The sequence below is a fragment of the Fusarium subglutinans genome, assembly GCF_013396075.1.
Source record: "Fusarium subglutinans strain NRRL 66333 chromosome Unknown NRRL66333_c0000102, whole genome shotgun sequence".
Taxonomy (NCBI): domain Eukaryota; kingdom Fungi; phylum Ascomycota; class Sordariomycetes; order Hypocreales; family Nectriaceae; genus Fusarium; species Fusarium subglutinans.
In genome coordinates this window covers 1-24,829 of record NW_023502165.1, presented here as the reverse complement: position 1 = coordinate 24,829, position 24,829 = coordinate 1, and the positions used below count along the sequence as shown (strand labels likewise).

Genomic DNA, 24,829 nt, shown 5'->3' with positions numbered 1-24,829 from the left:
ATTTATCCTGTCAATGCCAGAGCCGATCTCGCTGAGTCACGCTTCGAGCTTCGCATAAAAGCGGTGCACATGCCCTCGACAGCGGTTCCGATAGGACACGGGTGATACCGAGCGTTATTTACGGAGTGGCACCCCCTGGACTTGGCTCTAGACGGGCCCTGGGCCTGACGGCGCCCTAGCTTCGAAGGAAAAGGCTTGAATCACATCACCCCGGGCGTTGGGATGGGAAAAGGCTTAGCTGTTCACTAGTGACGTCCAGACACTAACGCCGTACGACGCATCCAATAAATCTACGCCCGCGGGCCCCGCCTCGTCTGCAGGGATTTCTCATTGTGTCGGCGCGTGAAAGCTTCGAGACTCTGCTCCTTCAGGCCTAAGCGTTGCCGGTTTTCCCGTCTGTTTGGGACCAACAGAAATACGAGAATAAATGTAATTTGACTCCCTCGTAAAAAACTACTAAAAAAGCGTTTTGGGCTGAACTTAGATCTCCTTTTTTTTATTTCCCTCTCCCCTCCCTCCCTCCCTCCCTTCCTCTCCCCTCCCTCCCTCCCTCCCTCTTCCTCCTCTCGTGTCTTGTCGTGTCTTTTTTAAACATATCAGGCGTTCTTCAACCAGGGCTTAAATTTGTTTTCCCCTTCATCCACCAAAGTCAAAACTGAATTGCCCAAGTGTTCTTTTTTTTTTCTCCACCTAATGACCTTTCTCTATTTCCAAGCGAGGTGACACGTACGAATCGCAATTTCGTCGCCAAGATGAAGACCGCAAACCTCACACATATGGCCAAGCTGCTGCTACCGCGGGCAAGCAGGCAGAAGGGCGTCCTCCTGGCCATGGGCATTCTGGTAATCTTTGGACTGGTAACCCATACTTGGGGTTTTTATTTTGAACCTCGCAGCGTTCTGTCGTATCGGTATGTCGCGCCTGTGGCAACAATGTCACTCAGCATTCCAGCGAAATGTCGCTAACAAAACAATTCGCTTGCAGAACAACGCGCAGGTCAAACCCGCATCAAGTGAAGCTCGCATCGCACACGTCGGATTTAATGCATGATCTATGGAAGCCTTTTCTTCTCGACATCAATGCGACAAGCTTTTACACAGATGAGGGGTACCATTACGAGGTGCCCAAGGAGAACAAGAACTGGTCGAAGCCATTGGGGAAGAAGCTCCTCATTTTGGACGTTGACACTCGATTGGACAAGGGACCCGGCGCGATGCTGAATGACTCGGCGCTGGACTACAAGCAAATGAAGGGACGAACTGGTGGAATTATGAACCATTATCTCTATGGTATGATCTTGTTCCGCTGCGGGGAGAAGAATGCTCGGCTAACAAGCTTCAGCGATGATTCATGGCTATGATTATAAATTTGTCCGAGCCCCCGATTATCCTGAGCGACATCAGACATGGGTTAAGGTCCCAGTGATCCGAGAAGCGCTCAAGTCCCACGATTTCGTCGTTTTCATCGACGCCGACGCCGAATTCATGTACCCCCAGGTTCCTTTGGAATGGTTGATGAAGCGATGGAATATCACGGACCAGACTCTTATTGCGCTAGCAAACGATCCTGGCGATTCTGATCGAAACAAAGATGAAAAGGGCAAGGTCTCGCAGAACACGGGCTTCATCATCGCCCAGCAGAGCAACCGAACACAAGAGCTCTTTGACGATTGGGAGCATTGTCCAAGCGAGAAGAAGTTCAAGGGCTGTGCACGATGGGCAAACGACTGGGCACACGAGCAAGCCGCCTTCTCCAATTACGTACGATACAGCTATGACCAGCCCCAAGACATTGGCACTATACCATGCATGGACGGGAATGGCGCTCCGTATATTGGAGATAAGACTTGTGGCGGAGTCTTCATCCGTCACCATTGGTTCCGCAAGGAGGACCCTGCGAAGGATCTCCAACGAATAGTCCTCGAGGCTTTTATCAGTCGGTTACACGCGGGATTTCACAATGAGATACAAGACAACTTCTTAGATGCGAGTCGTCATACGTACCCGCTCAGTCATGTAGTCATTTAAGCGTAAGTTGCATGCATATAGACATATATACTTTTAATACGAGAAACGTTTTCATAAATCTCCCGATTCTTCAGCAGTGACGGACGATAAATGCATAACCAGGGGTCATATCATGACGATTGCGTTCTCCAGCTTCAGCCCAGGAGGGCAAAGACAAGCCTTCATCTGTGAGGTCAAACCGTAAAATCGTCCCTGAGTTAACGTTACACCTCGTAAGACGTGTCCAATCAACCCCCCTGTCGCATGCTTTCCTGGGAAGCAATGCCGCTGACATGATGAGATTGGGAACCAGGCGTTAGCAAATCAAAGCCTCTGACTGCGAGTTTACACGGGCCGAAACGCCATGATTCTCCACTTAGCCGGCAGTATTTCCGCTCTGAAGTGTCTGACCGTTTTGTACGACAGCCCCTTGTCCTTGTCCCTGCGTCAGATCATATTGTGGGCACGCGAGCGCTGAGTTCTGTGGAGAAAGGTTGGTTTGTATTGGTACGGATAGATGAGATCAAACAGTGCCAAGTGATATTCAATGAGTTGAAAGGGTTTATAGGATTGGGATGCTGTAAGTGATTACGACGATGATTACGAGTCAGGGCGGTGTCAGAAAAGGGTGAGAAAAGGGTCATATTCCTCCGGAAGGACGAAGGATGACTGCAGCTCGGTTACCGGCTGGGCAACATCACCTGATTCGGCGATTGCTATTTCTGGTGGTTTGCTGCCGTTGTCGTATAGCAAAGTAAAAGCGCATTTGGGTAATCATAAGAGAAGTGTACTGATATTGTGATTTGCATACAAAGTTCCAATCTTAAAATAACTCAAAAACCCAAAACAAAAACATACGCGCTACCGTCTAGCGTTAAAGAATATATACAGACGAACTGAAGCACCCACAAAGACTAGCGCCTCCACCGCTCTAGCTGATAACAATACGAGGACCAGACTTAGCCGGGTTCCAGTAGATGGCATCAAGATCGTAGACACCAACAAGCTCAAGCCCCTCAACAGTACCAGGCTTCTTGCAATCCGTCTTCTGGGTCATGTAAGGGCCATAAGTAGCCTCCCAGGTCGCGAAACCTCCAACCTTGACATCCATGCGTCCCAAGTGCACATTGCGCTGGTTACCGGGACCCCAGCCGGCACGAGGTCCAGGAGCGGGTGCAAGGCTAGAGAAGAGATCAAGCTTCTTGCTACCAATGACGTTCTCCCCGGGAGCGAGGTAGAAAGCAAATTGGCATTTCTTGCCTCTCGCGGCTTCGGGGTACTTGAATGTGAGGAGGGTTGTGATATCATTGCCACCGTTGCCAGGTGCCTTTGTAACGCGGCCTTCGTCTGTATCGTAGATTGCACCGTTGTTGATGTTGTAGGTGTGGATTTCAGCTGGGGTGAAGTAATCGTCGTTGCGGGCCTCAAGGGGAGCAGCAAGGCCAGCACTGGCGATGGCGAGGATGGAGAAGATGGTTTGAGCAAGCATTTTGAAGATGAAGATAGAATTGATGATGGAACCTTGGAAGAATAGATGTAGTAGTTGTTTAGATGTCTGGATTGAGAGTGTGTTTGAGATGATGAGAACACTCAATTGACGAGGACAGACTACCTCTTCTTATACACGATGGCTTCATGCATCAATCTTCAGCTCATCACACTTACAATACACAGCACTTCCTGCTCTGCCTCGCGACAAACTCAATCAGCCTAACAGACCCTCGAAATAGCATCCCTGGCAGTCTAGCAACACCTAAAAGAGAATAAGCTTAATCAATACAGCCCAGTCTCCCTGCTCAGCCTTTCCCTCCACAAGCCTCTCCTCCCTCGAGGCGTCCAAACATCACGGCACGATGACATTTTGGCGTGCGCCAGACCAATCAGCGTTCAGAATGGTATGGCGAAAGTGGCACGTGGTCCGGTCTTTGACGGAGCTTCAACTCGGAGCTGAGAGCTATGGCTTGCATTTATTGATGAATGACCTGCGGGAGTGGGGAAGAGGTTCGCCATTTTTGGAAAACCTGCGGAGGAGATTGTTGGCTTGGCCTCAATGCCAAGATCAGCCCTACGCCTTGGTCTTTGACAGCTCCAATGGTGTTGAAGAAGGCGTCGGTATTCCGCTCAGCTGCGGAGAGAAGCTTGAAAATGTCTTAAACTCGGCTGTTATGGTCATGAATTATTGAGTCCAGGACTCGAAAAGAACTTTGGTCTTGTTGTTGGCTGCAATGAGTGAAGGAAGCGACAAACTCTGATCTCTGGGTAGCAGCATTGGGAGGCTGTGAACTTGGTAGGGTGATATCTATTTTCGGCAGAAGCAGTCTGTTCCAGCGCAAACGTCTCACATTAGTAGGTGCATGTTGCTGTGGTCACTTCATCTTTTCGTAAAACTACTTGACAAGAGATTTAGTAGCAGGGCGGCTCGCGATGTTTGTTGATAGTACTTATCGCCATCTATCCGATGCTGGGATAGAGTCTAGAACCAAGAAGCGTGCAAAAGGGAACTAAGCTATACTATTGAGTGCAGCCAATGCCACTGTCTTTATTTATATGTAATAAATCTATTTTATATTCTACAGTATTCATCTATTAACTATTAATATATAAATCAAGATTTATAATAAGTAGAGTCTGGCAATAGTAATGTAGGATTTCTTTTTAGTTATTTAAGAGTACCTTAGAGAAGATCTGTACTCTGTAGGGTAGTGGTATTCTCTTATCGATAGCAGATTGACGGAGTTGGATGACATCACTGATAACGACTTCTTATCTCTTATCTATTATCGCTTTATCACACTCAGGACCAAGAGACCTGCCGTTCAGCCCAACAAGGCGCAGTTAGCGCACGGAGGCGGATTAATTGCCACCGATGATGTCGATCGGAGCGCTCCATGAGGCCGAATGAGGTTAGCAAGATAACAGATCGGCGGGTCTTCACCTGTTCCGATGTTACGCTGACAAGCCAACATTCATGTTCACATTCCGCCAAGATCAATATATAAATGTCCAAGATCCCTTGATAATCTAGAAATTAGCCAAAGCAATTCATTCACAATAAATACCCATCTTACATTATAAAATCGAGTCAAAATGAGCAAGTCCTACGACCAGCTCCCAGCAAACAACAACATGCAGCCTGCCAACACTGTCTTTGAAGTCGACTTCAAGTGGAACAAGATGAAGGCTTTAGTCTCAGAAAAAAACCCTCAGACAAACACCTCAACACCCAAGTACATCGTCGACTATCATGCCTTCAAATGCACCGCCCTCGTCTTCCATCCCTACGAGGACCCTAAAGCTGTAATCGGCACTGGTACACTCCATCCCGTCACAATCCATGCAACCTACGAGCTCCACGGCCAAAAAGGCACTATCAAAGCACTAAAGCGCTTCATGACATCATACACCCACCTCTCATACAACTACTCCAACAATCCTGACGGAACACCCGCTGCCATGACATGGGCCAGTGCTAGTAGCTTCAAGACATGGGACTTTATCTGTCTCGATGAGCAACAGTCTGCAGTGGCCAAGTTCTCTGCTAACTGCTGGTCTCTCAACAATATCGGGTGTATCGAGTTTCTAGGACCCAAGGCTAATGATCCTGCGGCAAGAGAAGAGATCCTGGTAACTGGCATGACATTGTGTTATCAGATGATCCTTCGCACGACCAACTTCTTAAATCTTGGTGGTGCTATCTTTGCAAGAACTGGGCCGTTGGACAAGGAGGCAGCGCCCAAGAAACCAATGGGAAATGGAGACGGCAAGAGTATTAAGGAGTTGGAAGTGACTTCGGGGATAGATACTGGGCTTGAGAAAGCATAGTGTATGTATTGAACATATGTTCTGCTGTATAACGTCTACCTTGTGGTATTGAACAACGGAGAGTAAAATTTAAAGATCATTGAAGTCAAGTATCCTTGACCGTAAACCATATCCCTGAACCATTTGAAGGACATGTAGAACACCGTCCTGGACATGGCATGGGCGTGAATACTGCGGGCATTTATATCTACTTGGTTTAGATATAGAAAGGAATACAGCATTCGATTCCAAAGTGGTAAATAAAATCACTGTAAATAACAGTCAGCCTGGAACATATTATCCAACTACATCTTTCTTACTTTATCGTGTTTTGGTCTTATTAACAAGCGCTAATGTCGACTTTAGGGTTAATTTTACTAAGGATTGTAATACTAAACCTATCCTTAGTTGACTTATACAATACTTTATTAATAAAAGCTTACTAATAAGTCTGTATTATTATTATTATTTATATTTATCGATTTCTTAAAGCTTAACTAGCTACTATGAATATCCTACTAAGATACAGTTATAGTAGGTAGATATTTTAAAGTATTAATTAGCTTTCATTCTTTAGACATTAAATACTATCTAGATAGAAAAAGAATTAATAACTACAGTTCTCTTATATTCCTAGGAGGAAGGAATACTCGAGGGCTCTGGAATTCGTATAAAGACTCTAAATTGTCATGCCAGCCCCCAAATGCTGAATGGCATTGCCTAAGATGGAATTTCAATCTCCAATCCTCGGTTGTCCAGTTCCCTGATGCCCATTCAAGTCGTTCTTGGATAAAGCTTTCGACATCAAAAGGCTGACCAGGATGAAAGTTGGAGCAGATGAGTGGGAAGCTGTCAATACTGTCAGCGTGATGATCTGTCAAGTACTTGACTGCCTTTGAGAGGTGGCCGCTGTGCCATCGTTGGTGGGGAGGTGACACTAATGTATTGAATTGGTGAGGACGCATTCGAAGCAGCTCTTGGCTGGCTTGAATCAAAGCGTCTTGCCGAAGCAGGATATTCTGGAAGATGTCAGAAAAAAAGGATTAGTCAGGTTCTCCATCGAAGCATAGCGTGTAGGAGTTGCGGGGCATGTCCGCGTCTGGCAATGTGATTGCTTCTTCTAGCCATATGGTTATACCGTCAACTGCAAATTTGGGAACAATGTCTTCCCCACCGCCTTGGTTCCTACGCTGACTGCGAGGTGTAGCAAGAGTGCTGTATCTAATCATATCCCAACAAGGGTGGAGAGCAGCAGGGATGCGGCGGCATAGTTTGAGGTGGCGTTCTATTCTCAACTTTGGATTGTCTTTGCAGAACTGGATGAGACCCATGGCGTGAGTTGAAGGGGAGCAAACAGCATATTCATCCTCGATGAGTTTGATACCTCGTAGATGCCGCCGTTGCTCAAGGGAAAGCTGACGAAAGAATCTGATTGCAACCGCGGTTGCAGAAAAACGATATTTTGCGCGCACTCCATAATGCCAATCCTTAACACGCCGCCATATAACATCATCCCTCAATAAGCTTCCGATTCTTGTGAGAAGGGCTTTGGACGGGATATCCCAGGGGTCCAAGGTTAGATCAAAGAGATCTTGCTGATTTTTGGAGCCTTTCCAGCCAGGAAATGCTTCGTTGAGGAGGTCAGCCAGTTCAAAATATCGACGCTCTCCTAGGAATCGGAAACTGAATGCGATAGCTTCTCTCGCCATAGACACATTTTTACCCCATCCCCTTATACTCTCATCGCCAAAGTCTTTAATGATTTCGCTTGTTTCTTGACCGAGCTCCCAGTATCGAAAGGCACTGCCCTTTCGGACAGTAGGGTCTTCCCTAAAACGTCTGTGATAGATACTCTCCAGACGATTCTTGAAATCCGGCATCATATGCGGGAACTTTCCTTCTATTGCTTCTTCCAGTTCCTGAGACATTTCAGGGCCTTGGAGAAGACAAATAAGACCCACCTTCAGAATGCTAAGAAAGTGCGACAGGAACTGGTGACGGCCAGCCCAAGCCCTCAACTCGGGTAAGAAGAGGGTGGAGAAAGAGATGTTATTGAGTTCAAAAGGTAGATGTTTGGTATCGTTTGCAATCGAGCGGCAGGCGTACATCAAGGAGAAGTCAATCGGTTGACCGTCAGCGGTGGTGAGCTTTTCAGATTCGCTACTGAAGACATACCCTCCTTCCACGCGGAAGTACTCCTGAAAGATCTTGTCGCGCACCTCGTAGGAAACGTGACGAGGTGGGGGCGAGACATGTTGGACGAATAAGACAGTGAGTGTCCAGTTAAAAAAGATACCCGGACTGGCTTAGAGGAATGAAGTTTGAGAGAACGCGGAGAGATAGGCATTTTATAGACGAGCGGGGAGAGTTGATGGCGTTGCTGCCTGGGGCTATAGAACTCAGTCTGTAGCCAGCTTCACCGAGGAAAAGCATAATTTGAGCACCGAGAGGTCAACAAGGTTCAAGGAATAACACTATATCTTGCAGTATCTGTCTATGATGCATTCTATTTGTGCTTCTTAATGAGCCTCAAGGTTTAAATTCAGGCACCAGTGGCTCAACTTCTGGTGATGCAGACCTGTCGCCTATCAATCCTGCTTCTCTGCATCCTCAAAGGCAATCCTCCTCCACGTTTTGGGACAACCTTTCTCGATGCGCCACTTCTCTGACGTCTCCTTCACCGACATGGCGAAATCCTTTCTCCAGCCCTTCTCAAAATCCCACTCTCCCATCATCTTGGCACCAAGATGCCAGGCCAAGACACTCTCCACACGAGCTCCCTCCGGAGCATGTAGCAGTGCAACAGCGACGTCAATACACTCTGGACGATCGTCAACGGTGTAGAATACCGTTGCAGAGCAGCGAGAGCAGAAATATCGTTGAACGTCAGGCGAACTTCGATAAATCGCGAGCGTGCCGTAACGAGAGTCTCGGTCGGGATTGTCGACTGCACTCTTCAGATCAAGCGTATTTCGCGGAAAGTCTGAGCCCTTGGTCTTCTCTGGGAAGTCAATCTGTTGAGGCATGACAAATGTCCAATTCATGACGTCAACACCAACTGTCAAACGGCATGAGGGGCATGGATCGAGTGTTGCAAGGTGTTTATGGGTCTTTGGCTCGATAAACGACGGGATTGCACTAGCCTCCATGGCAGAGAAGTCCACATTACCGGGACGGAAGACAAGGTCAACTCCCTTGCAGTGACAGCGGATAGGTATATCTGTGGCTGGAGAAGATTCGGGCTGAGCATCTTGACTCGCAGCAGGCCAACTTTCACCCAATTCCCAACCATCTTCAGGACTCTCCATCCACCTACGGGGCTTCTCCCTGTCACCATTCACATTCTGAAGCCACGATGAAAGGCCCCCATCGACCGTGTCACCAACAAAAATCTGCCTCGTAAGGTTGATAAGGTTGTCAACGTCAACATTGTTCAAGACTCCGGTGAAAACGCCAAATTTCTGGGGCTGATCTTTGTAGTGAACATTCCAGAACATGGGACATGAACATGTGCCGCAGAACAAAATTTCGCAATTGGAGGTGAATTCGTAGGCTTTCAGATCAGAGTTGCGAATTTCATCTGCTGGACCAGGCCAGTCTATGGTGCAGTTATACATGGCACCAGTGGCGGTTCGGCATGAGGTGCAGTGGCATATGGATGCAGGCAGAGGGAGTTTTGATCGAGGCACTTCGGTGGTGAAGGTATGCGCTTTGCAGTGGCACTGGGCCGTGAGGGTGATGTTTTGATCCTCGGTCGTCATCGTGTTTGCAATCAGAGACAACGGCCGATATGAAGTTTTATGAAAAAGTCAAAATGTGTGGTTGAAGAGTTCTTTGTGAAGTTGTTAACGGTAGCAGCAGTAGGGGACCGTGAATTTTGTAATACCCCGCCCCCAAGGGCGTGAATGATGACCAGAAGCGTTCTTGTCGCGCAATGACGTCGTTTGATAGTAGCAGCAAAGTTCTAAGACCTGGCCATGTTTATTTAGTATGCATCGCAATTAGATTTGATAGCCAAATCCTTTTTCTAGAGAATCCCCTCATGCTTTGGGCTATATGCTGTTCGCGATGTTTTATTGGCTTCTGCTGCACAGCCCCCGTATAGCCTCACGATGCACGATTCCTGTGGCTGACGTGATGCTGTCCTCGACAATGTTAACTTTTCGAACGTCGTCTTGACGGAAGCTTATTTCAATATAAAACTATCATCACTCGCATCTTTTCTCAGTAGAGAATCTGATTCCTTTGACATATCGCCGCCAGAATGTCCGAAAAGACCAAATCCGCAATCTTCGACCACCCCGAAGCCTCATCCACTGCACCGCCACCATTCAACCAAGCTGTGTCAGACGCTGGACCATCAACTTTCCAGAGTCGCTTTGCATCCATCACACGGCATGGACTTGATCGCATTAGGCTGGTAAACCTCTCAGAGGTGGAAATCGCGGCTATGCACGAAATTGTGAGAACATATTGGGAACGCGGGATTGACAAGGTCTATCCGCAAGAGGCGTCACGGGAGTTCAAGGTAGGAGGCTATGCATGGGGATATGACCCGAATGGCAACGAACAAGCGATGATGTTGACGCTTCGGATCCTGGAGGGCATGCATGGTCTAGGCTGGGTGATTTATTCTCCTATTGAGGTGACTAAGAGGGTCTCGACGAAAGGTGAGTAGATGCGCGATGCACGCAAACTGGACAAGACATACTGACATGTTAGATGCGCTCATCTTCCGCAAAGTGAATAATATCCCTCCCCCGTGCGAATGGCTAAACGTGTCATTCCACGCTGGAGATAAACTAAAGATCCTCAACTTCCCGCCTACAGATCTTGTCAACGATATCATGGCGACTTTCATGGCTGATATACAACGACATGAGGTCACACCAGACCGCGCCAAGATTAAGTTCAAGGGATACCCGTGGAGACCGCTAGAATCTGATGGAGCTGAGACCCAACTGAAACTTCTGGCGTTGCTTGAAATCTTTGAGCGCCACGGGTTCACGTTATACGCGAGGACGAGCGCAAGATTCGCTGATGAGACGAGCGAGTCGAACGTCTTGGTGTTCCAGAGACGACGGGACTGGGTCGCAGGGAAGTCTCTATACGATCAAACCTGATCTCATGCACGAACTGGCTATTGTTTGCATTCACTTCTGTTCGAAAGTTCAAAGCACGAGATGATTCATCATGACATGAAGATCTTTCATAATTTATTTTATAGAGCTGTAGATTACCATTCCCTGATTCAACGTCACGCATTATATCAAGTTTGTAGAAAATCAAGAAAAGTCCTTGTTCCTCCTCACAGCCAAGAATGTCAAACTCCACAACTGCCTAACATTACTCTCCGTTCCAGAGCCAAGTCCCGGCGGAGGCGGCAACGTTCCCAGAGGCGCGAACTTATAACCACTCTTCGAACTATAACTCCAGCTCCAGACCTCAGACTGCAATCTCTCGCTATTATCCTCAATGATATCCCACAAACGATTGTAAGCGCTTTTTAAAGCAGTTCGCACCCCGGTATTGCTGCAGAACGCAGGAACATTATCGTCATCCGAGGACTGGGATGATGAACATCGTGCAAGCTGACGCTCGAGACCCTTGGCCATGAGTGCGAGTTGCCAGCTCCAAACTACGGTGCCATGATATGCGGCGTTGGTGAAGTTGGCGGTGAAGACTTCGTTGCCTGCTAGTGCAGGGTTTGCCACCACGATGCCGAGGGGAGTACTCAGACCCGCTGGGAATGGACGAAGGATGGAGTTGGCTGTTGCGTTTAAGAAAGTCGTGAGCTGAGCGTCATTGGTTGAGTTGAGAAGAAACAGACGGAATGCCGTATCAGTATGCGTGATACGTATCTTCTGCTCATCCTCAGTCGTGTTGATGACCAGAGCGTAGTCAATGACTTTCCCAGAAGACGAGTAGTTAGCAACTGAATCTGCATGGGTTGATCCGTCGTAGAAGGTATTTTCTTTGACGTAGTCCTTGAGATTCGATGTAGCTGTCTTGACAGTGAGATTATACTGGAACAACGGCAAGGTATTGTCCTCCCAAATCTTGGCCCTCTTCGCCGCAACAGAACTCCAAGACTTGGTCACAGAATTATTGGGATACACTCCTTCAACCGTGGCCAAGTTGGAAATAGCGTAGAGTGCCGCTGGGACGAGAGCGCAGTTTACGTCAAAGGGTATGCGTCCATTAGCAAGACCATATGTCGAGTCTCGCCATTGACCAACCAGTTCACCCTTCTTGAGCTGAATCAAGTTCTTCACTGATTGTTCTTTCTCAAACGCTGCTGTAATGTTCATGATCTTCTGTGCGTTGATGTAGCTCAAGTTGCCCCATGTCAGATTTCGGTTCTCGACATCAACTTCGCCAGCCTTTGTGCCCAGCAATGATTTGACTCGCGCTGGTGTAGCGTTGAAATATCGATCCATGAGGACTGGCAAGAAGTAGTCTGTATCAATCATGGGATATGTAAAGCCTGGTGCTGTCGAATCAATGCCGTTCTGCAAGTTAAGAAGCGTCGCGTAGTCACCGATGGTCTCTTCGTGACAGACCGAGCCGTCCGTGCGATTGATCCGTTCCAAGACGGCGCCTATAACTGCTTCTAGAGCCGAGTTATTTCCTGCGCTGAGTACAGGTTCGAGTAAGAGCGCGGAGATCATGGTGTCTCGGCCGAAGTAGGTCAAGAACCGCCAACCACCTGCGAGCAGCTTGTCGGTGTATGAGAAGAAGGATAGCGACCTGATCTCCGACTGCTCTTTCTTGGCGAGTGATTGCGACTGGTTGTTGAGGACTTGTTGAGGAGATAATTGTTTCAGTTGAGGATAATTGAAGGACGCCGAGAACTTGTAGAAGCCTGCACCAAAACTAACAGTGCCGTTATATATTGACAAGCTGATATCCTTGTTCTGCCAAGGCTCCAGCAACAGGTTCGTTGTCGTCACATTGTCCAACCATAATCTTGATATAAGAACACCACCATTCTTCACTCTCGTGACGTTTGTGGCATTTTGAATCACAGGATTAATGATACTCGGCCCTTCTGTAAAATCCCTTATGTTCCGGATTGAGCCAAGGATAGCAACCGTGAGATTCGCCGACGAGTTGAATGACACAACACCCTCCACTCCTACAAAGGGATAGTCTGAATCCTTTTCTTCCCGATTGATCACACCGAGTGGCGATCCCAAAGTCGAATTGACCAGCTCAATAGCTAGAGTGCCATTCTTCTCGTCCTGGGGCTGGAAGAAAGTGCATATACCGCTGTTCCCCGCAGGCCACGCAACAATGAGACGAGGTCCGATAATCGACAGGTTACTGTCTGGTAGAGGACTCGTAACAACGACTTGCGCGTCAGTATTGCAATCAGAGTAGAAGTAGTTCTCATAAGGTGGATCGCTGAGCTGTTGGGTGATAACAGGGCATGAATCGCCCAACGCAACGGTGGCGTACAATACGGCCAGAAGCACAGCAATAAGAGGCGTCATTTTTCCGGGCAAGCAGAACAAGACTTCAATTAGACACTCGAATGCCCAAAGGTCAGGCTGGATGGCCATGTCGTGCTTATAAATTGCTCAAGATCGACATGACAGATTGCGGGGTTGAGCTGGGGAATCGAAGCTAACAAAACAAGAAATGGAAGCCGTTGGCACCAATTTGAGTTACTGGGTCTTTAAAGTTTGGGGGAGCTGGGAGCGATGACGACAACGTATGGCGATACGATGATCCAAAACCCGAATTGCAATGTACTTCCCGTCAGTTTGATCGAGATGACTGAGATGGACGTTCGTGTCGTTCATGCTACGCCAAAAACTTGACCACGCTAGAAGCAAAGATAAATCGTCGGTGCTATTGATGACTGTCAACTTTGTCGAACCATATCAAGTCGCCAACAAGCGGCTCAAGATCCATGCCCATCCTGACGACCTTGCCGTCCTCGATTATAAACTCGGTCATCAGGACTTCGTCGCCCGTATCAAAAGCGTCTCGTACGTGCGCATCGTACACAGACTGATCCCGCTTGCGCTTGAGTCTCGCTGTGAATCCCAACGAGCGATCTGTTGCATCAATGAACAACTCATCGTCTCTGATCTCCACTCGTATGTTGTGATAGCCAGGGTTCCAATAATCGCCAGTATAAGCTCCGAGAGTCATAGTCCTCCGTGAGGCGGCTTTCACTTCAGAGACCGCAGTACTCTCTATCTTCTGGTCCTTTTTATTCCCAGCCTTCGTCTTAAACATGCCAGTGGGGTGAATTTGTGACACTGAGTTTTGGTGCATGCGCACTGCTGGTGACTTCATAGGCACATCTCTATCAGTGATCGTGCTCAACTCCTGTCGGCCGATGTCGGAATTGATGACTTCTGCAATAAACTCGCGAAACAGCTGTGCAGCCACTGAATTGGTCCCCGAAGAATTGCCCATCACAACAGCTCCAAACTTGAGACCTGGCAGAAACACAAAGCGACTACCAAAGCCTGTGGTATCACCGCTATGCCCAAACACTGCATGCCCGCTTTGCCAGTAAAGATCCATACCAGCAGTGTAGGAAATCCGATCGATGCCGGTTTTTCGTTGACGGGAATTGGCACCTCGTTCGGATCGCGGCCGTGTCAACCCTTGGTATACATACTCACTTATCGGCCCGTCGCGATCGATAAAGGCTCTGAGAAACTTGATGAAATCGTTGGCGCTCGAGATTACTGACCCCGCGCCTTGGCCTTCGGGACAATTCACTGCTTCAAACTCGCGATATGATGCGGACTTCTTGTCCCAGATATGCCCTCTTGCAAGACGATGGGCATGGCCTTTAGCATCGGCGCTTTGGGGCTGCAGACTGCTCGACGTCATGTCAAGACGATCAAAAATGCGCTCTTGTAGGAATTCGCTGAAAGACTGTCTGCTCTTGGCTTCTATAAGATATGTTAAGACAGTGTACATCATGTTGCAGTAGATGTATCGTGTCCGTGGTGGAGCAGCGACAGCGAGGTTTCGCAGATTTCGTGTAATTGATTGCGCATCATCAGGCTCAGTAGCGCGTGTTCCCATGTATGAATCATCGTGGCTACACCACTGTTAACTCAGTCTATCGAGCGCCAGTGATTCTTACCCAAGCATGCCAGTATGGTGCCCTAAGAGGTCATCTACAGTGACGGTATTGGTGTGCAGCTCATCCGACATGACAAAGTCTTCGGGCAGCAGTTCAGACATGACTGAGTCATATTGAATTTCAGGAAAGTCGGTATCCTCGACTAAAAGAGAGATTGCTGACGCCGTGAGCGATTTTGAGGATGATGCGATGTCAAAGAGCGTGTCTGCAGTGCATGGTTCTTGAGACTTGACTGAAGCGAAGCCATAGCCTGTGGACTTGACCTGGCCACCTTGGACAACAGCAACAGAGAGGCCAGGAACACGGTTACTTTGCATCAATGTCTCAACGCGATGACTGAAGTTTAGGGAATTGAACAGGTCCATGTTTATTGCTTTGGGTTGGGGGGAAAGGTTACAGCATTTCGCGTCGCTCGAAATGTTATGGTAGCTGAGGCGTAAGCAGTGATGATTGCGCTATTTTAGTTAGACTTGCTGACTGTACAGGGAGCTTAGGTAGTGGAACTGATACCAAACTTAAGAGCTAAAGTAAAAGAGAAGCAAACTATGATCTCCAGTATTGAACAGCATCTTAGACCCCATTCTTCCCCCATTCCTGTCCCAGTCCTTGCGGGCCGCCCAATACCTTGCTAATTAGTTTTACGTGTCTCTGTGCGTCCCTCTGCGCGAATTCATTCGGACCCGCCTGCCACTCACGAAACTTGTCCGCTCCAACTTCCGCAACTTCATCAACGACACCGCCAGTAAACGAAGCAAGCGCAACCCGCGCAGGCAAGGGGATGGCTAGTAGGGCGATCTGTGTAGCGATTGTGCAAGTAGCAGCTCCGACGCCCTTCTGGTATACCGCAATCAGACTTTCCTTGGCAAGCTCAGTCATGTACTGATCCATGGTGTACGTTTCTAATTCCCTCATCCGTTCTAGGGACATGCCTGGCAGCGGTTTCTGTACTTCATGTTCCATTATCGCGTTGTATTCCTTTAAGTTGTTTAGTTCCTCATGCTCATTCACGATTTTGACATCGTCCTTGAGAGCTGGAGATGAATCTCGAGGCGGCTTGGAAGACTGAGATAGCCAGGATTGCTGGTAGGCCTGAACCATGGACCTGATTCTCGTGTTTTCGTCCATTCTCATGACGTTCTTCAATAGTGGCACTGCTGCTATTTGCATTGCCTTCATTAGGCCCGTCGTTCCGGTAGGATCGATGTAGTTTACCGGATCATTGCTGCAGTAGCAGTACAAGTTCAGCCCATCCCTGGTTCCGACAGGATCTGGTGACATCCAACGCCCAAGCCACGGAGCATAGTACCGCGCGTTGCAGTAGTATAGCCCCGTCTCTTTATCTCTCTCGTAACCAGCAAATCTGTACTTGCGGGATGCCTCTTGTTTTGATCGTCGGAGAGAAAAGGAACTTGAACCAAACGGTGAATACTCCTCGTAAGTTATGACAAGTCCCGACTGATCCAACTCTAGCTTGTCAGACATGTGATATCGGACCAGAGGAGGAGACTGCGAAGATAACGCTTTGTCCTCTTCGGCAATGGCCACGAGTTTCTGTTCAGCAGTATTGATCAGATGGTACCGTTTATCCTTGCTGTAGCCAGATTCATCCCCAGTCTTGCACTTATATATGTGCAGAGTGGAAAAGAATAATGTTTCTTTGAGCTTTCTGGGATCCTCTGAACCAGAAGATGATCGCTCCGTCACCTTTCGTAGCCTCTTTCCTTCACTGTTGTACACATACCATGTAGTCTCTGGTGTACCACTCTTCTTGAATTGCCTTGAGCAAGACTTGAGACGGTTGAAAGGATCCCAGTACATGGAATGCATCCCGCCACCGGAAATGATACTACCAGCAAAGCCCGTGCTAGTTTCATCGCCGTAGGTCCATTTCTCTATTTGACCACTCTTCGAAGTGTAGCTGAGCCTATTTCCCGATTCGCCTTTCTTGACCAAACTTTCTTCCTCGTACGCATAATTCCGCACCCACATCTGTCCTTTCGGCCCTGCGTGGTGTTTCACTTGGGTGATGTTATCAGCGTCATCATACTGGTACTCTTCCGTGTATCTGCAGATGCGGGTGCTGTCACTAGGTATGCCCACAGACGACTTCCCTCGCCCATTAGTATTAGCATATTCGCGACCTTGGGCCGATGAGAGACGACCAATAGTGTCGTAAGTGTAAGAGCATCTTGCATCAATGACAGTATTGTTAAAATAGGAGACTGGCTGGGCAGCATCATCGGACTGAATCACCCGGTGCATAACATCGTGTGAATATTGTGTGTCTTCCATGACCCTCCTGTCGTTTTGGCGGATGAGTCTCTTGCGAATCATGAGTCTGGTCGCCGAGTCATACTGAAAGGTTGCCAAGACACCGTTTCCGTACAGGATCTGCTCCGGCTGTCCGTCAGCCACGTACCTCATGTTACTCATGTAATCTTCCCAGAGGTCATCCTTCTGCCCTCTGTTTCTGTATGAAACCCGATTGAGCTGTCCACAAATGCTATAACTATGCCTTGTAACTGCACCTTCGACATCATATGACTCAACTACCCTGTCCATGGCATCATAAGCCTTTCGAACCGTATAAACCTCGGGGTCTAGCTCGGGGTAGCTCTCAGCTCTCCAGTCGATCCATCTTTTGTAGTCAGTTGTGAACTGGGTAGTTGACTCGACACAATTTCCTTTGAAGTCAAAGACTTTACTCTTCTGAATACCTGACTGATCCCGGACCTCAGCTACCTTTCCACGCAAGTTCAGAGACTCAGCATTCTCTACAGCCTCCCCATAGCGAGTCAGCTCTGCCAAGAACTCGGTCCCACCGTGGTGCGAGAGCCAGAGATGGGTCTTTCTGCCTGCAGCATCGTAGACAGACCGTTGCTTCCAGCTACGGCCATCTATCAGAATCACAGCGCGATTCATGCAGTCGAGAAAGGTGAATACCGTGCCCGTGTCCATGCCTCGACAGAGTATGCCATGGCCTAGCAAGTCAGAGGTAACGCTTTCAGCAAGGCGACCTCTACCATCTATTGTTTGAGCCAAATGACCTGCAAGATTGTAAAGACTACGCGTCTCTATCTTGGCTGTTTTGCAGTCTCTGACCCTGAGAACTGGGCGCTCTTGCGCATCCAGATACGTTTCATCGGGTGTCTCACAGTAAACCTCTGAAGCCTTTGCTGCAGCCCTACGTGAAAGCTCTTGGGTCAAAGAGGCAGCGTGCCAGCTGGGGCTATAATTCTCTTTTCCGAGATCCCTGGCATAGATACTGAGATCATTGTCCTCAGAAAGGTCCATCAAGACTGTATCCCCTCTGTCGTAGTTTGTAGTTGTCCAAGTCTCATATCTGACTTTCGAGTAGGCGTGGTCAGGATACAATGTACCAACTAGTCTGCTGAGAGGATCGTAGATCATAGTGGTTGCTTTCGACTGACATTCAGAAGGATGAATGAATCCATGTGAATCGGCATAGCACGGCTGAAACGTGCGAACCGGGTCCCCTTTGCTATTTCGTAAACTCCATTCACCAATGTTCCACTTATATCCATCTTCCCCTGCGTCAGTCAAGCCGGTCGTTTGCAGCTCAGCGAGATTACCATCCAGGTAGGTGATGGATATGGAAATATCACTAGCACTGGTTCCATCCTCATTATGGGACCTTCGACTCAGGTCGATTAAGGCAGTTGGACCGGCATCTGAAAGGTTGCTGGAACGCTTGGTTTGAGCGTCGCAGTACAGCCGGTAGCTAGTGGCACCACCTATCAGCTTGAAAGCAGCTTCTTGCGTCGGACATGCAAAAAAGGCAACTTTATCAGCTTGCGACGGTAGCTTGGAAGCCGTGCTTAGGTTGTCACCAACTAATTCGTTCTCTTTCCCGGATCGGGCTGTTGCCACGACTCGACCCAACAGGTCGTAGCTATAGGCGGTTCGATTGCGGTTTGGATCAACAACACACAACGGAGACATGCATCTGTAATCCATATCCACCTCGGTTACGTTTCCCACCGCATCAGTAGAAAGTTTCGGGAGGAGGTTGTGGTCATCCATCTGAACTGTAGTCCGATTGCCAAAGGCATCTTGGGTAACCGTCGGTGTGTAAAAGCAGCTTCTGGCAGTGGTGAGTTCATTTTCTGCGTCAGGGCCGAAGAGAGTACGCGAAGAAGGGCGCCACCATAGTACAGCACCGTCTTCCTCCGTCGTCTTGATGTAACCATATGTAGTCATAAAACTATCCAAGTCTGAACTCTTAGGTAAATAGTCCTTGAGCAGGTCTTGAAACCATCTGTCTCCTCCAGCCAGGTCAAGTATACCATGCATCACCGAGTAGCCCTGAAATTGACCCAGAGGCAAGGGACCTTCTTGAGACAAGTCCTGATTGCGGTATAATGTCCGCCTCTCTTCGACTTTTACGCGGGCTTCTGAAGAATATGGAGGTAGCATCTGATCTGTGTATGGGACTTCGGGAATACTCCGCAAAGTCTGGAAGCTACCATGGGTAAACCTGGTGAAGGCCGACTGTATGTTGTCGCTTGAGCAGTCTAGGCCAACAATGCGATACTTGCGAGTGACTGACGGCATTGACTTTACAAAGATCTCATTACCATTGTCGAGGATAGGCAAGCAATATTCGTTCTCTGTGTAAGTCAAGACAGTTTCCTTCTGGGAAGAATCCATGATCTTTCCGTTTGAGCGCCCATAGAAGATCTCCATTGATTTCAGTCTATCATTGAAGCTATTAGTCTCCAGGACGAGTTCATGGTGGTAGCGTGGCAGTGATTTTGGCGACCGATCATTTTGAGTCTTGAGTATTTCACGTGGAACGCAACGATATGTGCCCGGCTTCAGTGGGCCTTTTTTAGGCGAGAGCTGGAACACCTGGTGAGCAGTATCCGTGACTTGGTAGACATCTTGTGTAAGTCCAGTCCCATCGTCTCCAAGGATTTCCTCGCGCAGTTGAGATCCTTTGAGAGCCCGGCAGGTGTCCTGCCGATCTTCAAGCTTGGCTGAATCGACGGACCAGTAAGGACCGAATAGACCCGCACAAGATGCTCGCTCTAGGTGGCATATAGTTGGTCTCATTGCTCCTGTATGGAACCAGGTTTTGGTAAGGGTGGCAGGTTGGCGGACTTCCGAGGAGGTACTGATGTTGAAAACGACAGATTCGCGTTGTTCGACCATTCCAAAGCCTCTAAATTCCCTATCAGGAGCATCGTAGTAGCCATCATGATAAGTGAAACTCTTGGTATTCAGAAGTCCAGTCGTATCATCTAGGATCCTGACTTGGCTCACACATTGAATGGGGAACCCTATTTTCGTAGACCAAGAGGCTCCAGCTCGCTCATCCTGGAGGTAATACCAGTTGGAAGACCGATACGAGACCTCTACTCGAGATCCTCTCCCGTTTTGGTATGAAGCTAGACAGTTGGGCTTTGGTCCAGGGGCAAGATCGATATAGTAGAGAGTCTGCGCTGAACTGGACCCTGGTACTTTGCCGGTCCAACATAAACATGCTGTTCCTTTACCAAAAAGGTCCACAGTAGAGATGCTACTCAGTTGGTTGACCGGCGGAAATGACTCCAGAATCTTTGGATCACTCCAGCCGTTTCCTGCTTGGTTGAAATAAATGTGCAGACCGCCACTGGCAGGCATGTAGATCAGGTCGTTGGTACCCGAACCGTTGATATCAATAAGGCGTATTCTTTCGGCAATGGATGTATCACTTTCCAGCTTCGGGGCATTGTACATGCGGATCGGTTCGCTGAACTGCCCATGTGATAGATTCTGCCAATATATGACAGAGCCAGAAGAGATTTGTACGATATCTGACCGACCGTCACCAGTCATATCAGCAAAAGTGACCTGTACAGTAGGGTAATCAGACATCAGCTGTGGAACACCCGTTCTGTTGACAGATCGCCTCAATGGAGAAAATCCAGCTGTGCCTCGGTTTTCTTGCCACATAATCTCCCTGTTCACGGGATCAACGGCCACAAGATCCGCAAGCCCATCTCCAGTAAGATCAAGCTGCTTGAAGAACACCGCCGTGGTATCCCGATTTGGGATCGAAGAGAAGGTGGTGTAGCCAACCCATTTCTCATCATACTGGTAGTAGAAGCCTTCCAGCCTGTTTACTTCGTCTAAACAGACTAGTTCCAGCTTTCCGTCTTGATTCAAGTCCTCAAAGTAAGCGGACTTGCCCAAGTTTCGGTTCGGTCGGGCAGGTATGGTCATGGATGAATCGAACTTCGGGGTAGATGAATCCTTTGTGATATTGTAATTCTTACGGAAGTTCCATGAGCCGTCGGGACGTTGTTCAAGTAGACCAGGCGCCCCCTCCCCTAGCAAGTCCACCCATTGCCACTCATTCCCATCTGCACTGGGTAAATCTGGCAAGTTCTCGGTATTCATGTGTTCAACCTTGGCGCTGGACACATCGATCGGCATATTATACTGGAAAGTATAAGGTGGTAGCGCTTGATGTTCCATCTCCTTCGTTTCATCATTGAACAAATGTCCCCGTTCTGTCAGTGAACATAAGAAGGAGGCCACGGATGACTCTTGGTACTGCATCGAGACAGAACGCACAAGGCGATGCTTCTCTGAAAACTCCTTCGGGAAGTAATGGAACATGAGAATGCGGCGACACAACCGTAGCCAGCGAACTTCAAACCCGGCTGAAGATGTTGAGAATCGGTCTTGTCTGACCAACCAGGGTGAGTCTTCCTGAACATCCGGGTTGTTGATATCATGATCTCCGTAGTCCAGAACTATCTGGAAGTGATACTGTCCATCATATTGAAATGCCTTCCAAGTATCCATATCTCGATTAGGAAGTGTATTGCCGTATTTGATCGCTTTCAAGTACTTCGCACGCCCAAATGTTTCTATCGCTCGGTCCTGTTCCTGAAATCGCGCTTCAGGCGACAAAGTGTCAAGGCCCTGCGTGTCTTCCTCCTTGTATTCATAGGTGATTAAATTCCCAAAGGAGTCGTAGGAACTGCACAGCAGCCAAGAAAAGATATAGGTGCGGCCAGACTGATCCTCACATGAGATTCGCGTTTGGCTTGACTGGCCATAAATGCAAGTGACATTAGAGCCTGAAATCGTCCTCCAATGAACATCGCAGGGATCGCTCAGTCGGCTCCATTGTTCGATTTTCAGAGGATCTCCCATGACTCGAGGTTGATAGGACTGAACAGAGAAATCATCGCCAACACGTTCAGGATCACCCATACAGACCAACTCATCCTCGCCGCTCAGCAGGAAGGTGTCGGTCCCATCGTACATAGGAGTACGTTTGGAAGTCATGCGCGTAATGCAACTCAAGTTCAGTTGCCAGCCGATTCCGAAGCAGCCATTTCCCGAGCCCGAATTATACGACAATTCCAGCTTCGGGCCAAATCCGCCACGTCCCTCAGTTACTGGAATTGGTATGGCCAAGGACATTGTACCATTCACTGGGTTCATCTTGAAAGTTTGGTCGATTGGGCGATGGCTGCCCCCCGCAATGCCTTTCTGAAGGCCCGGGGATGAAATGACCGCCGGAAGTCTCTGGCCCGACGGTGCGGTTTGCTTACTTTTCCCTTTCGACACTATGCCTGGTGGTGCAGTTTGAGAAGATGAGGACCGGCCGTCTGTTGAGCCACCGGCGCTTGGTGCCACGGCATCGCTTGGTTCATATCTGGGATTGCGATTCATATTGCTGGCGACAACGGCGTCTGAGTCTTAACGGTTTAACCTATGTCGACGTCTGAAGGGTTGAGAAGCTATTGGAATGCAGCTCATCTAACGACCTCAATTGTTGTATCATCTATAATATTGCTCAGCTTACGCACCCCAGACAATATGAACAGTCCCCGTACCCACTACCTATTCATGCAAAACTGGACTTGTGATTCTTCAGGGTAACCTGCAAGTAACTTCGATGTGCCATAAGATGGAGTGAGGGATTTCCGGTAGCGATATGCCGGTTCCACTGTTTTCAAAAAATGCGTATAATATCCAGTAGGCTCGTTGCGTGATAGCGCATAATGGCGAAGGTCTGGACTGTCAAGGACCCGTTGGAATGGCCAGCAGTCCCCCAAAACCAGCCGAGAATCATGGCAACTTCTTTTCAGCTCTTGCAAGCAAGCCAATAGGCGATTGCTTCCATTCGACAGATATCATCTGACCCACTAGTCGTCCGAAGATCCATGTACATACATGTATTCATGGCAATATGCATGATACGACTGATCACATCTTGTTATGTGCATCTGGTGACTAGACGCCACTACGTGGGCAAAAGGTTCTGCTTAGACAGAAGTTCGCTAGTGCCCCCATCCACTTTAGTTAGCTGTGTCACATCAATAGCAACAGCGCGCTAGTAGATAAGTAGCTTATAGCCACTGGCAGATCTGAACCGGCTTCCGATTTGCTAACAAAGATCCGAAAGTCATCATAGGCAACTAACACGAAATGCATTGCATTTACGAGCTACCTAGTATGTATCCTTGACAGACTCATCAGGTCATTAACCTGGTTCTAGAATTCCGAACTTGTCAAGTCCAGAAATGCAGATAAAGCAATGCAGCACATGCAGTTTAGTAATGGATACTGCTGTTGATAGATTCGAAAACCTTGAGATGTCAAGGGTCAGCTCACTCATATGAATTGTGGACAGAGGGTGAATGTACCGGAAAAATTGGCAAAGATACGCTGAACGCGATAATCCCCGATCATGAAGCCGGGATACCTTCTTGTGATGTCTTGTTTCCAGTACTCCTTGTTCCTTCGTGTTTCTTCATCATCTGATGGCTGGATCTCTAAAGAGACTTCACCCAAGTTGACTTTGACGGTTAGAACCCATTGAGAAAGACTTCGCGTCTGACCGTTGCGAAAGACAACCTCAGCTGACTTGATACTGCTCGACGTCAGTCGATTTCCTCAGATGATATGTGAGTGGAAACAAACCGAAGCTGATAGTAAGCTAGATTCTCATCATCAGTATGAGCAATTAACATAAGGGTCGGCGCATCAAGTTCGCCAAATATTCGGTCTCCTGCAACATCATCAGAATGGGCAATTCTGGCAACGCCTTCAGTAGTCTCAAATAGATGACGGAAGCTCGCATTGATCAACGCTTGGGATAAGGCAATTGTTTGGTCGTAGTACTCGCTGTCACTGCTAGTAGACAGAGTGAATTGAGCACGGGAATTCTGTTCTCCAGAAGCCATTTTTGCTGTCCAAGGTCGTCGTTATCGAAAGTTTCTAACGTCTGTAGATAGAGTCACAAACTGAGCGTGCTGTGTCCTGGCTGTGTATCTCTCCAAATCAGCCCTTCTATGAAGGGCGCAACGGCCGCATTCTCTCAATTCCGTCTATTGGCCAAGAAGAACATGTACTGCTACATGCCAAGCAACTTGATTGAGTTATTGGCTAAGAAATGAGAAAGTATAGAATTACTTTGGCGAGCTGAACAGCCAAATACAGACGACGCATGACCTAAAAACCCCCACTACAGTACAGTAGCAGAATCGATAGCGTACCTGCAAGTGCTCGGACCCCTCAAGAGGTAGCCAAAGTCACTAAAGCTGAACCGGGCTTTGGTGGCGTCAATGGTCGATGCAGCCATCAGCATCCTTGTGTGGCACTCTGCCTCTGGAATTGTGGGTGGATGGTAGAGAGAAACATCCTGTACTGGTCCCCCACGGTAGTTTAATGAGTTTAGGCCCTGATTAATACAATATATATAGATTAGTATAAATAGACTAAATATACTTAGCCCAGTATATAAATTATATATATACTATATAATATAAAGGTATATATACTAAGCCTAATTAGTCTTAGTATTATAATAATTATTAATATATATAGAAGGTAATTTAAGGTAAAAAAAGAAGGTTTATAGTATAACTTTTAGCCT

At 48.0% G+C, this 24,829-nt stretch overlaps 9 protein-coding genes across 9 annotated transcripts; 3 read left to right on the top strand and 6 right to left on the bottom strand.

Moving 5' to 3' along the window:
- Positions 1–752: 752 nt before the first annotated feature.
- Positions 753–2,027, top strand: FSUBG_7823 (uncharacterized protein; the record flags this gene model as incomplete). The annotated part of the gene is made up of 3 exons (XM_036686167.1): positions 753–910; positions 997–1,289; positions 1,342–2,027. The coding sequence occupies 3 exons, from the start codon at positions 753–755 to the stop codon at positions 2,025–2,027; spliced, it is 1,137 nt and encodes a 378-aa protein (XP_036536613.1).
- A 910-nt stretch (positions 2,028–2,937) lies between these two features.
- On the bottom strand, positions 2,938–3,495 carry FSUBG_7822 (idi-3 precursor; the record flags this gene model as incomplete). The annotated part of the gene is made up of 1 exon (XM_036686166.1): positions 2,938–3,495. One exon carries the CDS (start codon positions 3,493–3,495, stop codon positions 2,938–2,940), a length of 558 nt encoding a protein of 185 aa, XP_036536612.1.
- A 1,598-nt stretch (positions 3,496–5,093) lies between these two features.
- Positions 5,094–5,828, top strand: FSUBG_7821 (uncharacterized protein; the record flags this gene model as incomplete). Its single annotated transcript, XM_036686165.1, has 1 exon — positions 5,094–5,828. One exon carries the CDS (start codon positions 5,094–5,096, stop codon positions 5,826–5,828), a length of 735 nt encoding a protein of 244 aa, XP_036536611.1.
- Positions 5,829–6,850: 1,022 nt separating this feature from the next.
- FSUBG_7820 (uncharacterized protein) lies at positions 6,851–9,568 on the bottom strand (the record flags this gene model as incomplete). The annotated part of the gene is made up of 2 exons (XM_036686164.1): positions 6,851–8,112; positions 8,452–9,568. 2 exons carry the CDS (start codon positions 9,566–9,568, stop codon positions 6,851–6,853), a joined length of 2,379 nt encoding a protein of 792 aa, XP_036536610.1.
- Positions 9,569–10,071: 503 nt separating this feature from the next.
- On the top strand, positions 10,072–10,930 carry FSUBG_7819 (uncharacterized protein; the record flags this gene model as incomplete). Its single annotated transcript, XM_036686162.1, has 2 exons — positions 10,072–10,477; positions 10,530–10,930. The coding sequence occupies 2 exons, from the start codon at positions 10,072–10,074 to the stop codon at positions 10,928–10,930; spliced, it is 807 nt and encodes a 268-aa protein (XP_036536609.1).
- Positions 10,931–11,092: 162 nt separating this feature from the next.
- FSUBG_7818 (uncharacterized protein) lies at positions 11,093–13,372 on the bottom strand (the record flags this gene model as incomplete). The annotated part of the gene is made up of 1 exon (XM_036686161.1): positions 11,093–13,372. The coding sequence occupies one exon, from the start codon at positions 13,370–13,372 to the stop codon at positions 11,093–11,095; it is 2,280 nt and encodes a 759-aa protein (XP_036536608.1).
- Positions 13,373–13,664: 292 nt separating this feature from the next.
- FSUBG_7817 (uncharacterized protein) lies at positions 13,665–15,290 on the bottom strand (the record flags this gene model as incomplete). The annotated part of the gene is made up of 2 exons (XM_036686160.1): positions 13,665–14,880; positions 14,926–15,290. 2 exons carry the CDS (start codon positions 15,288–15,290, stop codon positions 13,665–13,667), a joined length of 1,581 nt encoding a protein of 526 aa, XP_036536607.1.
- A 205-nt stretch (positions 15,291–15,495) lies between these two features.
- FSUBG_7816 (insecticidal toxin complex) lies at positions 15,496–22,620 on the bottom strand (the record flags this gene model as incomplete). The annotated part of the gene is made up of 1 exon (XM_036686159.1): positions 15,496–22,620. The coding sequence occupies one exon, from the start codon at positions 22,618–22,620 to the stop codon at positions 15,496–15,498; it is 7,125 nt and encodes a 2,374-aa protein (XP_036536606.1).
- A 945-nt stretch (positions 22,621–23,565) lies between these two features.
- On the bottom strand, positions 23,566–24,137 carry FSUBG_7815 (uncharacterized protein; the record flags this gene model as incomplete). The annotated part of the gene is made up of 2 exons (XM_036686158.1): positions 23,566–23,824; positions 23,875–24,137. The coding sequence occupies 2 exons, from the start codon at positions 24,135–24,137 to the stop codon at positions 23,566–23,568; spliced, it is 522 nt and encodes a 173-aa protein (XP_036536605.1).
- Positions 24,138–24,829: the final 692 nt, after the last annotated feature.